Source organism: Loxodonta africana, chromosome 26 (assembly GCF_030014295.1).
Source record: "Loxodonta africana isolate mLoxAfr1 chromosome 26, mLoxAfr1.hap2, whole genome shotgun sequence".
In the NCBI taxonomy this organism is placed as follows: domain Eukaryota; kingdom Metazoa; phylum Chordata; class Mammalia; order Proboscidea; family Elephantidae; genus Loxodonta; species Loxodonta africana.
The window spans coordinates 45,257,875-45,274,838 of NC_087367.1; the positions used below are offsets into that span (position 1 = coordinate 45,257,875).

Below are 16,964 nucleotides of genomic sequence, written 5' to 3' on the forward strand. Positions count from 1 at the left end.
TCCAAGTCCTCTTTTAAATCTGCCTTGAATTTCTGGCAGTTCCCTGTCGATATAGTGCTGCAACTGCTTTTGAATGATCTTCAGCAAAATTTTGCTTGGATATGATACTAATATTATTGTTCAATAATTTCTGCATTCAGTTGAATTGCCGTTCTTGGGCCTAGACATAAATATGGATTGCTTCCAGTCAGTTGGCCAGATAGCTGTCTTCCAAATTTCTTGGCATAGATGAGTGAGCACTTCCAGCGCTGCCTCCGTTTGTTGAAATATCTCAGTTGATACTCCTTCAATTCCCGGAGCCTTGTTTTTCACCAGGGCCTCCGTTGTAGCTTGGACTTCTTCCCTCAGTACCATCAGTTCCTGATCGTGTGTTACCTCCTGAAATGGTTGGACAGCAACCAGTTCTTTTTGTTATCTTGACTCTGTGTATTCCTTCCATCTTCTTTTTGATGCTTCCTGCATTGTTCAGTATTTTCCCCATAGAATCCTTCGTTATTGCAACTTGAAGCTTGAATTTTTTCTTCAGTTCTTTCAGCTTGAGAGATGCTGCGTGTGTTCTTACCTTTTGGTTTTCCATCTCCAGGTCTTTGCACATATCATCATAATACTTTGTCTTCTTGAGCGGCCCTTTGAAATCTTCTGTACAGCTCTTTTAATTCATCATTTTTTCCTTTTGCTTTAGCTACTCGACATTCAAGAGCAAGTTTCAGAGTCTCTTCTGACATCCAATTAGGTCTTTTCTTTCTCACCTGTATTTTTAATGACCTCTTGCTTTCTTCATGTATGATGTCCTTGATGTCACTCTACAACCTATCTGGTCTTGAGTCATTAGTGTTCAATGTGTCAAATCTATTCTTGAGATGGTCTCTAAATTCACATAGGATATACTCAAGTTCATACTTTGGCTCTCATCAACTTGTTCTAATTTTCTTCAGTTTCAATTTGAACTTGCATATGAGTAATTGATGGTCTGATCCACAGTCAGCCCCTGGCCTTGTTCTGACTGATGATCTTGAGCTTTTCCATCGTCTCTTTCCACGGACGTATTCAATTTGATTACTGTGTATTCCGTCTGGCAAGGTCCACATGTATAGTTGCTGTTTATGTTGTTGAAAAAAGGTATCTGCAGTGAAGAAGTTGTTGGTCTTGCAAAATTCAATTATGTGATCTCTGGCATCATTTCTATCCCCAAGGCCATATTTTTCAACTCCCAATCCTTCCTTGTTTCCAACTTTCACATTCCAATCACTAGTAATTATCGGTGCATCCTGATTGCATTTTCAGTCAGTTTCAAATTGCAGAAGTGGGTAAAAATCTTCAATTTCTTCATCTTTGGCCTTAGTGGTTGGTGCATAAATTTGAATAATAGTCGTATTAACTGGTCTTCCGTGTAGGTGTATGAGTATTATCCTATCACTGACAGCATTGTATTTCAGAATAGGTCTTGAAATGTTCTTTTTGATAATGAGTGCAATGCCATTCCTCTTCAAGTTGTCATTCCCGGCATAGTAGACTATATGATTGTCCGATTCAAAATGATCGATACCAGTCCACTTTAGCTCACTAATACCTAGGATATCAGTCTTTATGTGTTCCATTTCATTTCTGACGACTTCTAATTTTTCTAGATTCATACTTCATACATTCTAGGTTCCAGTTTTTAATGGATGTTTGTAGCAGTTACTTCTCATTTTGTGTCATGCCACATCAGCAAATGAAGGTCCCGCATGCTTGACTCCATCCACATCATTAGGGTCGACTCTACTTTGAGGAGGCAGCGCTTCCCCAGTCGTCTTTTGAGTGCCTTCCAATCTGAGGGGCTCATCTTCTGGCACTCTATCAGATAGTGTTCCACTGCTGTTTGTAAGGTTTTTACTGGCTGATTCTTTTCAAAAGTAGACCGCTAGGTCCTTCTTCCTAGTCTGTCTTAGTCTGGAAGCTCAGCTGAAACCTGTCCATCATGGGTGACTCTGCTGATATTTGAATACTGGTGACATAGCTTCCAGCATCACAGCAACACACAAGCTCCCACAGTACGACAAACTGACGGACGCATGGGGGACGTTAGATACGAACTGCAAACTGTACCTAACTGTTCTGACATACGTACAGATTTGACTTAAAGACAAATTTAGGAATGGAACTTGTTTGTAATCAGTAACTGCTTGTAATTAATTTGAGTTGTGATTTTTTTAATTCATCTGTTAGCGTATGTTCCTTTCAAGTAATATTTAAGTAGCACTTTCATATATGTCATATAATTTGAGCCTTAAAAAATCCTGAGAGGTGGGTTTTCATAATCCCATTCTTGGAGTCAGTAAACTAAAGTCCTTTATTTCTACCCTCTTTGAAGATGGTAACGCTTTTCTTCCCCTTCTTTATTGAACCCTGGACTTCTCTAACAATTTTGCTTTCTAGTCTGATCTTTGAGTGGTGGTCAAAACTACAAAAACAGCTGCCCTATGGCTCATCTTTCTGAGGTTAGAGATGTATCATAACAGTCATAATAAAAAAGAATAGGAATAGTAATTTATAAATCTATACTGAGACCAGACAATGTGCTAAATGCTTTACTTATATTTTGTCATGTAATCCTTTTAGCAACTTTCTCAGGAGGTGCTGCAGTAAAACCTACGAAAGGGGGAAACTCTGTAAGGTGGAAACCTGTTAGAGAAGGAAAACTAGAATGTTTTCCTAGTGAAGAGTGATAGAAAAGTGGTAAGATTGCACCCTGTCAAAGGCAGAAAACTTGTGAGAACCAGAAAAACAAGTTAGTTCAGGCTCTCACAAGTTTCTGTGTGTTATGCTCATTCTGTCTGTGAGGAATCTGAGACTCCAGAAAGGTTAAATAGTTTTCCCTAGTCAGTCACACAGCTCGTAAATGGTGCTGGTAGTTTTGATTTTAAGGTTTAAGCTCTTCATTTCTTCACCATATTGTCCCATGCCCACCATTTATGTAGACTTATGTAGATCAGTTCCTGAATAACCTCCAGCCTTAAATGATTTTCCAGAACTCTTGCTAGATGACAGACTGATGAGTCCTTGTTATATTCTCTGTGAACTGAAAAGCATCTTCAGGCAAAGTTGTTGGGGAGACAGGGCTCACTGTAGACACAGGAAGAAGTAGGTAACCTAAAATGATAATGAGGTCTTAAGGGAAGACACGCAGGAGGGCATTTTATCAGGCAAACATGAATCTTCAGAGCGGCTTGCATATAAGCAGTATTTTCCAAATGTTTGTTGCAGGAAGTTGCTATTATAATTATTACTATGACCTTTCAGAACTATTTTAATTACAGTAATAGATTGTATTATTAGGGATAAAGGGCTACATAGGGACTTATAGTGCTCATTGCCTGGGATGCTATATATATTTTTCGAATGTGTGTGTAGACTCTTGAAATTGGTAACATTCAAATTCATATATAAGTGTTGCTGTCTATATCACAGCCTTTTGTCGTTATATGTTTTCTCAATCATTTACAAAATGCAGTACTATCATGTGGAAAAAAGTCAGTTAAAAAAAACTTTGCATATTTAGAAAAGATGGCAGCCACTGATTAAGCTATACTGATGATGTAGCTAAGGGAGGAATGTAACACCTATCCTGAAGGGGATTGTATCCTGCCATCTGATTTCACTTTTGATGCTGAATTTCTCTGTTTCACTTCTCCACTGCTGAAAAATTACAACGGCTGGGGCAGTGAGGATGGAATGTTCCCAAGGATGACTTGAGTGAAAAAGGCAAGGTTGTTACCATTGAAGACACAGAAGTACACGTTGAGAGGCATTAATTTGTAGTAATCTTGAACACAGGGTTAGCAGTGATTTGAACCTACTACCATCTTCTGGGTCTCCTGTATTATTTAAAATATATGATGAATTAGAATGCCTCAAGTACTACAGATTTCTGAGAAGTTCCATAAATTCTAAAAAGGGTGGATTTGGAGAAGTAGAAGAAGCAAAGTGTATGTGATTAAACAAACTTGAATATGATGCAATACCCCTTGCCAAGCTTTGTGCGTGTTGGCACATTCAATTTGATTTGATAGTCTTCTGTCTTTTCTAAAAGTAATCTAGTTGAAGTAGCATGGACACTTTTCCTAAGAAATGATGCATTGTTCCCTAACAAATGGTTGTGTGAGGCTCAGGCCTGCTAGCTGTGGTTTCTTAGGACTAGTGCCTACATTTCTGGATGCCTTTGATAAAAGGAACCTGCTTGATGCCTCTGGAGATAGAAAGGAAAGGAAAGAAAAGATAGAACTCTACAATATGAAACGTTTGTGATGGGGAGGCCATGCATTATTATAACTCTGTCAGGATTTTAGGCTGGTTAAAATGGGTATATATATTTTGTATGTATAAAAAAGAAATTTTTCATTAAAACTAACTTGCCAAATACTTTTCTCTTAAAAATTGTTTGTAGCATCAGTGCCAGCAGTAGTTCCCAAGGGCTGTCTCAGCCATCCACCCAGACGACTCAGTATCTGAGAGCCGACACGCCCAACAATGCAACTCCCATCACCAGTAAGAGTTAATTTAATTCTAAAGCTGATTTACTGAAGCTGTCTGTGTTCAGCAGACCACAGTCTGTCGGTGGTCCTGCACGGCCAGTATATTGTGGGCCACGTGCATCATACTGTGTACCTAGTATCTAATATGTGCAAACATAGGCTTGATCTTCGACTTTTGTTTTCTAGGGTATGGAATGAGACATTATAAAATCGAGAGATTAAAAAATAATATAAATTGCTACAATTAGTCTTGACTTGGGGAGAGTTCCATAGATTAATTTTAAAAGGGCTACTGAACCACTTCTATAGAAATTCGGAAGGGAAGCTTTCAGGTAGTTAAATGAAACAAGCCATTGAGCTGTATACAAACAGAGACTGGAGTTTAATGAATTTTTTTCATGGTCTTGTGGGTCACGGTAAAGACTTTACATTGTTTTCTAACGATGATGAGAAGCTAGGTACCGTTGGAGAGTTCAGAGCATAGGATCTGATTTCCTTTTTTGGACAGGATTTTGAGTAAAGTTTACACAAGCTGTAACATGTAGATATTTAGGAGGAAAATAATCATTCTTAGGGTATAATTTAGACATAATGAGGAATCATTACCATAAAAATAAGAAACAAGATAATCATCAGGATAAACAGTGGGCCAGAGAGCCTAAGTCAGGGCTGGAGTCAGTGGTGCCATTGATTAATTAGGTTTTCTTAGGCAAGTGACTTACCTTCCCTGGGCTAGCTTTTAGTCTTTACTAAAATAAGATTATGACTATCTGCCCTCCATATAATGCCCTATGTGGTCTGTCAGTACTGGTTCCCATTAAAAAGAACCAGGATTCCTTGGAGAAATGCTGATGCCAGGTCTGGAGCAGGAAATGCACAAGGTAAACCTAGCATGTTACTGAGCCAGAAATCTAGGAAGCTGCCAAAGCCTTAAAGAGTTCCCACTGGCCAGCAATGGAATAATTTGAACATCAAAACGAATAAGGGCTACAACGGATTGAAACATAAAGTGTACAAACATTCACAAGTTTATAATGATAACTTTTTAAAAATTTGATCATTATCAGAGGTGACTAAGGCACTGATAATAGCTTATTCTGACAATTATCAATATGAACTACGTTTCAGATAACAAGATAGTCCTAGTTGATGCGGGAAAATATTTCTTCTTTCTTTTTTCCTCCTTCCCTCTTTTATTGTGGTAAAAATATATATAACACAACAATTGCCAATTCAACATTGTTTACTTACATAGTTCAGTGACGCTCATTACATTAATCATGTGTAACCATCACCAGTATCTGTTGCCAAATTTTCTATCATCATTAACAGATGTTCAGTGCTTCCTAAACAATGACTCCCCTTTCCTCTCCCCTCCCGTTCCTGGTAACCACTAATAAGCTTTAGTCTCTACACATGAGCCTATTCTAGATATTTCATGTAAGTAGTGTCATACGATATTTAGGGAATTTTTCTAAGGTGTGCCTGACCCAAGCCATGGTGTTTTCAGTCACCTTACATGTATGCGAAGCTGGCAGTGAATAAGGAAGACCAAAGAAGAAATGACGCCTTTGAATTATAGTGTTGACGAAGAATATTGACTATACCCTTGGACTGCCAAAAGAATGCACAAATCCGTCTTGGAAGAAGCAAAACCAGAATGCTCCTTAGAAGCAAGAATGATGACATTGTGTCTCACATACTTTGGACATCTCATCAGGAGGGACCAGTCCCTGGAGAAGGACATTGTGCTTGGTAAAGTAGAGGGTCAGCAAAAAAGAGGAAGACCCCCAGTGAGATGGATTGACACACTGGCTGCAATAATGGGCTCAAACATAGCAATGATTATGAGGATGGCCCGGGACCAGACAGTGGTTCTCGTTCTGTTGTACATAGGGTCACTATGAGTTGGAACCGACTCAACGGCACGTACCAACAACAACAATAAAATATTTTGTTCAGGAAAAGACCATCAATGATTAAAGCCCTAAAAAGAAAAGGTAACGGGGAAATCCACAGTGAAAGAATCAAGCTGTCATCACCTGAATCCACTGATGAAACTTAACATCGCTGAAAGTGGTACAATTAGATATTTTGTAGCCCTGGATATGATGAACCATCCATGAAGTATTCTTGCGTACCCCCCCGCCCCCCAAATGTTAACTTGAATTAATCAAAGCTGTAGAACAGACTTGCAGTTTACAGGAAATACAGGGGATAGAGGAATATGTTAAATGATACTCAAAGAAGTTGGTACCAGACTTTATGCCGGTTAATTGACCCAGTTTCTTCAGCAAGGTGGTGACAGAAAGAAAAGGGAAGGAGGGAACACTTCAGATTAAAAGAAATTTAAGAGACATCATAACAGCAACTACCATTACCACCAACAAAAGAAAAAACATATTTATCTCTGTCATCAGGGATTTTTATGATAGATATGAAAGGAGTTTAGACTGTTCAGAAAAGGTACGTCGTTGCTTTTAATTTTTGGATGCCAAGCTTTGCCAATTAGAGTCTATTCTTGATTGTGGATATGATCTTAAGAAAGTAGGTAATTCAATTAATATATATGCGAAAAAACCTGTTTTTAAAAAGTTGATGGAAACACGTTTATTTCTTAAAAAAATTTTTAGTTGCCATCAATAAGAAATTTACTTGTTTTCAGTGGTAAATATTACCGTAAGGAGATAATTCATTTATTGTACGTGCGAAAAACAAACTGCTTTTTAAAAACTCAATGCAAATGCATTTATTTATAGTTTTTTTGTTATCGTTAAGAAGAAATTTGCTTATTTTTAAAAAATTCAAATCTTGGCATTTCCAGAAATCTTAAACAGATTAATTTACAGTTGTTGTAAAGTTGAACTGGTGAACATTGATCACTAAAACATTTTTACTTATATTAATTACTTATGTTTCCACATTGACAATAAAAATTCACTCACAAATGAAAGTGGAAGAAAGTTGTCCCCTATTTTTTCCATTTGCAAGCATATTCTTAGGTACCTTTTGTCACTGGGTGAAAAAGATCCATGAATAACAGGAATAAAGAAATTTTTATTGTTTGAGAATGAAACATTTCTTAATGGGTCTTAGGTACATTCTCTAAGTACGTAGTGTCTTTAGGTATAATTGTTATATTTTTGACACACAGGTTGGTGTCTTTTGAACACGCAAACAGACTGTGCCTCGCTTACCACCTGCCAGTCTCCAACAGCAGCTCTTTTGAAGCACAGATCTATTTTTAAGTCCCGATTCTGGATGAGAAGTTTACAGATCAAAGGACTTCTAAGAATGTGATTTTGCAGAGTACAGAGCCTGCAGTGGTGACGTTTCTTCATGCCTCCAATATAGCATACGCGCTTGTCAGTGGCTTCTGTAACTAGTTGCGTCCAGAGTGATCTGCTACCAATGTGGAAACACTCTCCCACCAAGATTTCCGATAGATACAAGGCAGAGTTTGACAGCTGTGGGCTCAGAGGAGGGGGACATGAATACTGAGAAGGACTCATCCCTGAGATCCAGGTGCATAGGGCTTGCCCAGGATAACTGAGAAACCCCTGTCCTCACCGTGAACTTCACACTGAGGAACAAGCAGCAGCAATCTACCCTGGGGAGAGAGGCAAGAGCCTGGGGGCAGGACCCCTTAAGGGTACTGAAGGCAAGGACTTCTGAAAGCTGAAGGTGCAGTACAAACGTTGAGAAAAAGCCTTCCTCACCAGGCTCCACAGGGTAGCAGCAGTCCACAACTGGAGAAGTTTGAAGTCTGGTGTGCTAAATATAACTAACAGCAGCAAAACCCGAACTCAGCCCAGCTACTGACTAGAATGACTTAACCCCCAACACTGACAACTTGTCAGAAGAGGTGTCCTCATTTCTGGGTGTGAACACTGTTTGCCCTATTTTCTACTGTTCTTCTACCCTAAGTGTTCAGCATTCAATAACAAAAGACACACAAGAGCAAGGGGGAAAAAACAGTGCCATATATTTTGTTAGAAAAGTTAGTGTTTTTCAAATATCTCTTCATTAGAAAAATTGTATTGTTATGAGATTATATTAGACAATCTTTTTGAAGAACTGCCCATAAGAGGGATTTAATTAAATTTCATAATAGTTGGCTGAAAGCCAGTTGAGCTGTTTGTAATTATAATATTATTTTTTAGGATTTCTCATTTTAACTCCTCATTTTAATGTTTTGAGGTAAGATCGTGGGAGGCTGGAGAGTGTTTCTTTAAAATATTAGTATGAACTTCATAGGTAGCTCTCCTTAGTCATGTAAATGCCTTTTCCCTTTTATGATCCCCCATTCATTTATTTGTGTGACTTAAGCCATGAGGTTCTAATTGAATAGTTGACTCTGATGCCATAATAAGGGTATTTATATTGCTTGGTTTGGCTTTGTTGGCTCCTCAGGTTATCCTACCTTGCGGATAGAGAAGAACGACCTGAGAAGTGTCACTCTTTTGGAGGCCAAAGCCAAGGTGAAGGATATAGCAATATCCAGGGAGAGGATAACCCTAAAAGATGTACTCCAAGAAGGTATTATCCCAAAATTAGTTTTTCAAGGAAGATTTAATAATGTTACCACTCTATAAAAATTTTTTTGTTTGAAATATTTTTAAGAATTTCATCTCTTATTGTGTCTGTTCTAAGATAAGGATAGAAGATAAGATCCTGCTTGTGGAAAACACTGCACAGTTTATTTCATTTACAAAACTGATTTTTATTTTTCTTTTCTTTAGATCTTTAATTTGCCTTAACACAGCTTTGGCATAGTTCTTAACTTTCAAGTATATAAAAGCATATATATTAGCGTTTGTTAGCTTTAAAGTACATATTATGTTTAGTTTTTAGTTAAGCTTATCACTACCCAGCAAGTCTCTTTGAAATATTCTAAGTCATTTTCCCTCCGACAGTGTGGGAGTTTTAACAGGAGCATTGCATGGGTTTTGGAGTTGGACCCAAGTTCAAATCCCAATCCCGTGATTTATTGTTTGTGTGACCTTGGAGAAATCGCTAAATGTCTCGTCTTCAAGTTCTGGTTTCCTCTTGTGTGAATTTGGACTATAATGTCTGCTCTTAGATTAGTTATCAAGATCGAATGAAATGCTGTATATTAAGTGCACTCACACATAATAGGTGTTCAGTAAATATTAGTACCCTTCTTTTCCTTTTCCCTTTGGTCCTTGCTTTCTTTTTTGAGTTTCAGGGTATTGATTGAGGGGAAGCTGAAAGAAGAGAATGGAAATTAATAAAATATTTCATGGAACTCTCTAAATCGTTAAATAGAGAATTACTTTTTTACTCCTGCCATGATTCAGTTTGGAATGTTTTGGATGGACATGAGTTATGCTGTATTTTCAGGCCCAGAGTAGTTTATTTTAAAATTCTGTTGATTACAGAAAAGAAAACACAGTGGCCAATTAACATTTTTTTTTTAAGTGGTCCAGTTCATTTGGAGAGCTGATAGTTATGAGCATTTTTTCACTCAGATTGTCAGGATACGTAGCTCTGACTAGAGTGTTTAAAGATATTTACTTTTTGCAAGCATGTCTTTTAAATTGTGAAGGAAAGGAAGAAGTTTCCATTGAGAAAAAAATGGTAAAATGAGATTAATTTTCAATGATCATCTGCTCATTAGGGAGCGTTCTATTAGCCATTACAAAATAATACCAGTAAGGATTTTCATAGTTCACGTTTAGCTACTTTTCCCCCCAAAATGTCATAGCTTCTCTTCCTACTATATAAGGTTTAGGAACACGTATTGCCAATGTGGAAGCTGACCTGAGAGGCTAAACAGCTTGCCTGAGACCCTATAAGTAGTGAGTAGTAGAGCCAGGATCGGAACCCAGGATTGTCTGAATCTTGGACTTGTGCCCTTTGCCTTTCTCTTAAAGCTACCCTTTAAAGCTCTGCAACAACAGAGAGAAGAGTTCATTTTTCTTCTTTCACCATTGCTCAGGGATAATCCTAGAAACTCAGATACCCCGTTACTGAGCTCCAGTGCTCCTGGCTCTATCACTAGTTTATTTAGGATAATACAGAAAGAATTCTCATATAATTAGTTTGGATAAACCCAGTGCCGTCTACTCCATTCCGACTCATAGCGACCCTGTAGGACAGAGTAGAACTGCCCCATAGAGTTTCCAAGGAGCGCCTGGTGGATTCGAACTGCCGACCCTTTGGCTAGCAGCTGTAGCCCTTAACCACTACGCCACCAGGGTTTCCTTATATAGTTTAGATAAGGTATTTCTCAGAGCAAGTTAAGACATTTCACAGCAACAAAAAACTTCTAGCCATCATCATTAAAAACCAAGGATTTGGACTTTTTTATACTAGGTCTAGAGTAGTGTTGTTTATCACATATGCCCTTGTTATGTTTAAGTTATGTTGTACCAGAAAGTTTTATAATTTTACGATCTCTTTAATTTTTTTCCTAGGTACTTTTGGACGTATTTTCCATGGGATTTTACTAGATGAAAAAGATCCAAATAAAGAAAAACAAACATTTGTGAAAACAGTTAAAGGTAGGCTTTTACCTTTATGTTGTGTCTGTAATGCTTTCCTGCTAAGGTGGCGCAGGCCAGCGAGATTGTGTGTCAAATTCTCAGTGTGTGTGCCAGACCTTTGAACTAATTTAGGCCAATTCTTTAGAAAATTTCAGTTATTCTCATTAGGTATAGAAAATAAAGTCTGATAAATCAAGCATTTATTAGATATCATGGAGACTTCTAGTTAAATTATCCTTATTGTGTGTGTGTATAAATGTATGTGTGTGTGTATATATATGTATTATATTTATATGTATGTATATTTACATTTATTATATGTTTATATTTCTTGGTATCCTTTTGCAGGTATATCCATAGTTGGAACTGCTGGCCCATTTAAAATATTGATAGATATTGTCATATTGTTCTCTAAAAGGTAGCACTAATTTATATTTTCACATACTCTCCTTTTGGATCATCTTTTGAAATTTGATGCCAAATTTTCATTTATTGATTCATATCCATTAGAGATTCCCTATCAAAATATGTTAGGATTTTTTTTTATATGTGCCTTATTCTCTAGTACTGGACAATTAGACCTTTTAAAATATTAGAATTTTATTATTTCTAATTGATATTTGCAAAAACAAATAATCTTCAGTTAAGTCTTTATTCACTCATCTTGAGAGAAAGAAAAGTATGATGATCTATAGGGTGCTCAATGCCTCACAGGTCTGATGTAGGTTGGGATGACAAGAAGATACTTATTTCTGAAAAGCAAACTTAGCATCTTGAATCTGGAAATTGAAAGAAAAATTAAATTCAGTTTTTTGACTGGAAATGACAACATTTCATGGAGTTTACAAAGTTAATTTACAAGAACTGTGTTTCTGAATTTCCTTAAATGAATTCCTGGAGAATATGAAGAATTTATACTTACTGTTTCTAAAAGGCAGGGGTGTGTGAGTCTAACAAAAACTTTTTGGGGAACTCATTTAGCAAAATTGCCTGTTTAAGCATGCAACAGACACACACATGCCATTTTCTCTTTTCTAGACAAATGATTTAACTTCTGTATCTCTCAGTATGCATTTTGTTCACTCTCCCCCTTGCCAGCCCCTGAAACACTTTTAAAGGCTAATATTAAGTTAGGTCCTACTTGGTTTTTGGCCACTTTTGGAAGATATTTTACCTATTACTTTTTTTTTTTTTTTAATAATTTTTATTGTGCTTTAAGTGAAAGCCTACAAATCAAGTCAGTCTGTCACACATAAGCTTATATACACCTTACTCCATACTCCCATTTACTCTCCCCCTAATGAGTCAGCCCTTCCAGTCTCTCCTTTCGTGACCGTTTTGCCAGTTTCTAACCCTCTCTACCCTCCCATCTCCCCTCCAGACAGGAGATGCCAACACAGTCTCAAGTGTCCACCTGATACAAGTAGCTCACTCTTCATCAGCATCTCTCTCCAACCCATTGTCCAGTCCCTTCCATGTCTGATGAGTTGTCTTCGGGAATGGTTCCTGTCCTGAGCCAACAGAAGGTTTGGGGACCATGACCGCTGGGATTCCTCTAGTCTCAGTCAGACCATCAAGTCTGGTCTCTTTATGAGAATTTGGGGTCTGCATCCCTCTGTTCTCCTGCTCCCTCAGGGGTTCTCTGTTGTGCTCCCTGTCAGGGCAGGCATCGGTTGTGGCCGGGCACCATCTAGTTCTTCTGGTCTCAGGATGATGTAAGTCTCTAGTTCATGTGGCCCTTTCTGTCTCTTGGGCTCATAGTTATCATGTGACCTTGGTGCTCTTCATTCTCCTTTGATCCAGGTGGGTTGAGATCAATTGATGCATCTTAGATGGCCGCTTGTTAGCATTTAAGACCCCAGACGCCACCCTTCAAAGTGGGATGCAGAATGTTTTCTTGATAGAATTTATTTTGCCAATTGACTTAGAAGTCCCCTTAAGCCATAGTCCCCAAACCCCCGCCCTTGCTCCGCTGACCTTTGAAGCATTCAGTTTATCCCGGAAACTTCTTTTTGGTCCAGTCCAGTTGAGCTGACCTTCTCTGTATTGAGTATTGTCCTTCCCTTCACCTAAAGTAGTTCTTATCTACTATCTAATCAGTAAATAATCCTCTCCCACCCTCCCTCCCTCCCCCCTCTCGTAACCACAAAAGAATGTGTTCTCAGTTTTTACTGTTTCTCAAGATCTTATGATAGTGGTCTTATACAATATTTGTCATTTTGCATGTGACTAATTTCACTCAGCATAATGCCTTCCAGGTTCCTCCATGTTATGAAATGTTTCACAGATTCCTCACTGTTCTTTATCGATGCGTAGTATTCCATTGTGTGAATATACCATAATTTATTTAACCATTCATCTGTTGATGGACACCTTGGTTGCTTCCAGCTTTTTGCTATTGTAAACAGTGCTGCAGTAAACATGGGTGTGCATATATCTGTTCGTGTAAAGGCTCTTATTTCTCTAGGGTATATTCCGAGGAGCGGGATTTCTGGGTTGTATGGTAGTTCTATTTCTAACTTTTTAAGAAAATGCCAGATAGATTTCCAAAGTGGTTGTACCATTTTACATTCCCACCAGCAGTGTATAAGAGTTCCAATCTCTCCGCAGCCTCTCCAACATTTATTATTTTGTGTTTTTTGGATTACTGCCAGCCTTGTTGGAGTGAGATGGAATCTCATCGTAGTTTTAATTTGCATTTCTCTAATGGCTAATGATCGAGAGCATTTTCTCATGTATCTGTTAGCTGCCTGAATATCTTCTTTAGTGAAGTGCGTGTTCATATCCTTTGCCCACTTCTTGATTGGGTTGTTTGTCTTTTTCGTTGAGTTTTGACAGAATCATGTAGATTTTAGAGATCAGGCGCTGGTCAGAGATGTCATAGCTGAAAATTTTTTCCCAGTCTGTAGGTGGTCTTTTTACTCTTTTGGTGAAGTCTTTAGATGAGCATAGGTGTTTGATTTTTAGGAGCTCCCAGTTTCTCTTCATCATTTTTGGTAACGTTTTGTATTCTCTTTATGCCTTGTATTAGGGCTCCTAACGTTGTCGCTATTTTTTCTCCCATGATCTTTATCGTTTTAGTCTTTATGTTTAGGTCTTTGATCCACTTGGAGTTAGTTTTTGTGCATGGTGTGAGGTATGGGTCCTGTTTCATTTTTTTGCAAATGGATATCCAGTTATGCCAGCACCATTTGTTAAAAAGACTATCTTTTCCCCAATTAACTGACACCGGTCCTTTGTCAAATATCAGCCGCTCATATGTGGATGGATTTATATCTGGGTTCTCAATCCTGTTCCACTGGTCTATGTGCCTGTTGTTGTACCAGTACCAGGCTGTTTTGACTACTGTGGCTGTATAATATGTTCTAAAATCAAGTAGAGTGAGGCCTCCCACTTTCTTCTTCTTTTTCAGTAATGCTTTACTTATCTGGGGCTTCTTTCCCTTCCATGTGAAGTTGGTGATTTGTTTCTCCATCACATTAAAAAATGTCATTGGAATTTGGATCAGAAGTGCATTGTATGTATAGATGGCTTTTGGTGGAATAGACATTTTTATTATGTTAAGTCTTCCTATCCATGAGCAAAGTATGTTTTTCCACTTATGTAGGTCCCTTTTAGTTTCTTGCACTAGTACTTTGTAGTTTTCTTTGTATAGGTCTTTTACATCTTTGGTAAGATTTATTCCTAAGTATTTTATCTTCTTGGGGGCTACTGTGAATGGTATTGATTTGGTGATTTCCTCTTCGATGTTCTTTTTGTTGATGTAGAGGAATCCAAGTGATTTTTGTATGTTTATCTTGTAACCTGAGACTCTGCCGAACTCTTCTATTAGTTTCAGTAGTTTTCTGGAGGATTCCTTAGGGTTTTCTGTGTATAAGATCATGTCATCTGCAAATAGAGATAATTTTACTTCTTCCTTGCCAATCCAGATGACCTTTATTTCTTTGTCTAGCCTTACCTATTACTTTTTGTAAATGTAAAATTTGAACCATAAATTTAATAAAACCACAAACTAACTTTTCCTCCCCCTTCCATATTTTTTTTAAAGGAAATATTTTCCCCTTAATTCTAATATTTCTGGGGTCATAAATCTTGTGTGGTCAATTTAGAACTGGGCTAAAATTTGTTCTGAATGAATCTTGACTTAACAGAAGAGGTTTCTGTACTGCTTTGGGTTGATTTAGGGTTGGAGGGGAGGAAAAAAGGAAATACTGTTGATAAGAAAACACAATGCGGATACCAGGACTGTTTCACAAGATAAGATTCCTCTTTCCGTGTATACTTGAATTGTAGTCATTTAGCTGTTTCCACTCCTTACTGCTGGAATTATAATGTTCTCGCCGAGCTGGACGGAAGCAAGAGAAAGCACAGTGAGTCCTTAGGCAAGGTATGGAGACCAAGAGAAAGTGCGGTGACTACACTATAATGTACTTGCCTCAAAATTATTAGAGAGATTACTCCATATGATTGTCTCTTAGATTTATCCTTTGGAAAATTTTTTTTTTTTTTACATTGAAGCTACACAGAGCTGACAGACTTTTTTGATGACTCTATATGCATTGTTACATACTATGTGATTAGAAGGGAGGTTTAAAAACACAGAAAAATAAGTTTTTTGGAAACATTATTGTCTTTTGCCTTTAGACATAGAGAATTAGAGTTTGGCATTTTAAAAAATTCGTAATTTTTTACAGAGACTTAATGGATATTCTGTATAAATTTGCAGACATTGAAAATAAAAATCTAAGTTTCATACTTTAAAATATTGTGAAATTGAATTCCATAAAATAAGTGAATCAGTATGAGGTTATTGGTATTAAATTCTTATTTTCTTTTATAGGCGCTAAATTTTGTACAGTTTTAGAAATATAGAAGTGTTTGGTTCTTTAAATCATTTTGTACTTCCTTGCAATTTTCAGAATGTAAGTTATTTTATGATATCCTTCCCAATGTATACATCTTGAAAGTAGACCTTTCACGATTTAAAAGACTAGGACTAGACAAGGAAAGGAACTTAGGAAAGTGAATTTTTCTTATTAACTAGAGAAAATTATTTTTTTCTCCAGTTGAAAGCTTTCATAGATCACCATCTAACTGAGGTGTCCCTTTCTTAATAGAACATGCTTATCAAAGTTAAAACTTGAATATATTATATATAAAATGACATCCTGAAATTACCTTTTGGTATACACTGATTTCCCTACCAGTTGTGGAGAAGACACTCTTACTAATTGGCTGGGGACTTTTAAATATTACTAGTTTCCAATGCAAAAAAAGATTCTAGCAGCCCCCTGCTTATGTTATGAAAATTTAGGTTACAGAAGAGTAATAAAGGCACATTCTGCCATTTATTAAATATTCCCACATTTTAAACAATTTTTAGACAGCTAGAGTTTATTCCAGCAGACATTGGGGTGAAGCACCTTTTCCAAAGAGGCATGAAATGCCTCCAGTCCTTGGTGTTTTGTCCTCCCATTTTAGACTCCTACAAAGGTCTTAAACAGAAAAAGTTGTCTGAAAAGGGGACACTAAGAGCAAGTAATGGGAGAGGGAGTGAGAGGAGTGATTTGGTTAGACTTGGAAGTAAATGAAATTTGAGCTTTCTCAGCTTTGAGAGCACAACTTTTAAGGGGTGAGTGTGGCATGCCATGTCATAGTGCCAGAGTTCAGAGTACTGGGTTTTATTGTTGGTTCAGGGTTTTACTAGGTGGGGCTGAGATGTGGATCTTGGCTTTGCCAATCTTAATATCTCCCCCCCCCATGACATTGGTCAGAAGCTTCATAAGTTATTACCGTTTTTACTGTTGATATCAAAATTATTGTCAATTCATTTCTATTAAAAATGCTTTTAAGGATACATTACACTCAATTTTGTTTTACAATCTGAAAATCATTTTTAAAACATTAAAACTCATCTTTGCTTTTATAAAAAAAATTTTTT

General features: G+C 37.3%; 1 protein-coding gene across 4 annotated transcripts in view; it reads left to right on the plus strand.

Moving 5' to 3' along the window:
- Nucleotides 1–16,964, plus strand: part of RYK (receptor like tyrosine kinase) — a 162,627-nt gene that overhangs the window by 86,423 nt on the left and 59,240 nt on the right. For 3 of the 4 annotated variants that reach the window (XM_064277290.1, XM_064277292.1, XM_064277293.1), the window contains exons 7-9: nucleotides 4,427–4,527; nucleotides 8,919–9,053; nucleotides 10,955–11,041. In XM_064277290.1, coding sequence (XP_064133360.1) covers nucleotides 4,427–4,527; nucleotides 8,919–9,053; nucleotides 10,955–11,041 — 323 coding nt within the window. The remainder of the gene's footprint in view (nucleotides 1–4,426; nucleotides 4,528–8,918; nucleotides 9,054–10,954; nucleotides 11,042–16,964) is intronic. The other variant, XM_064277291.1, reaches the window with a different exon arrangement.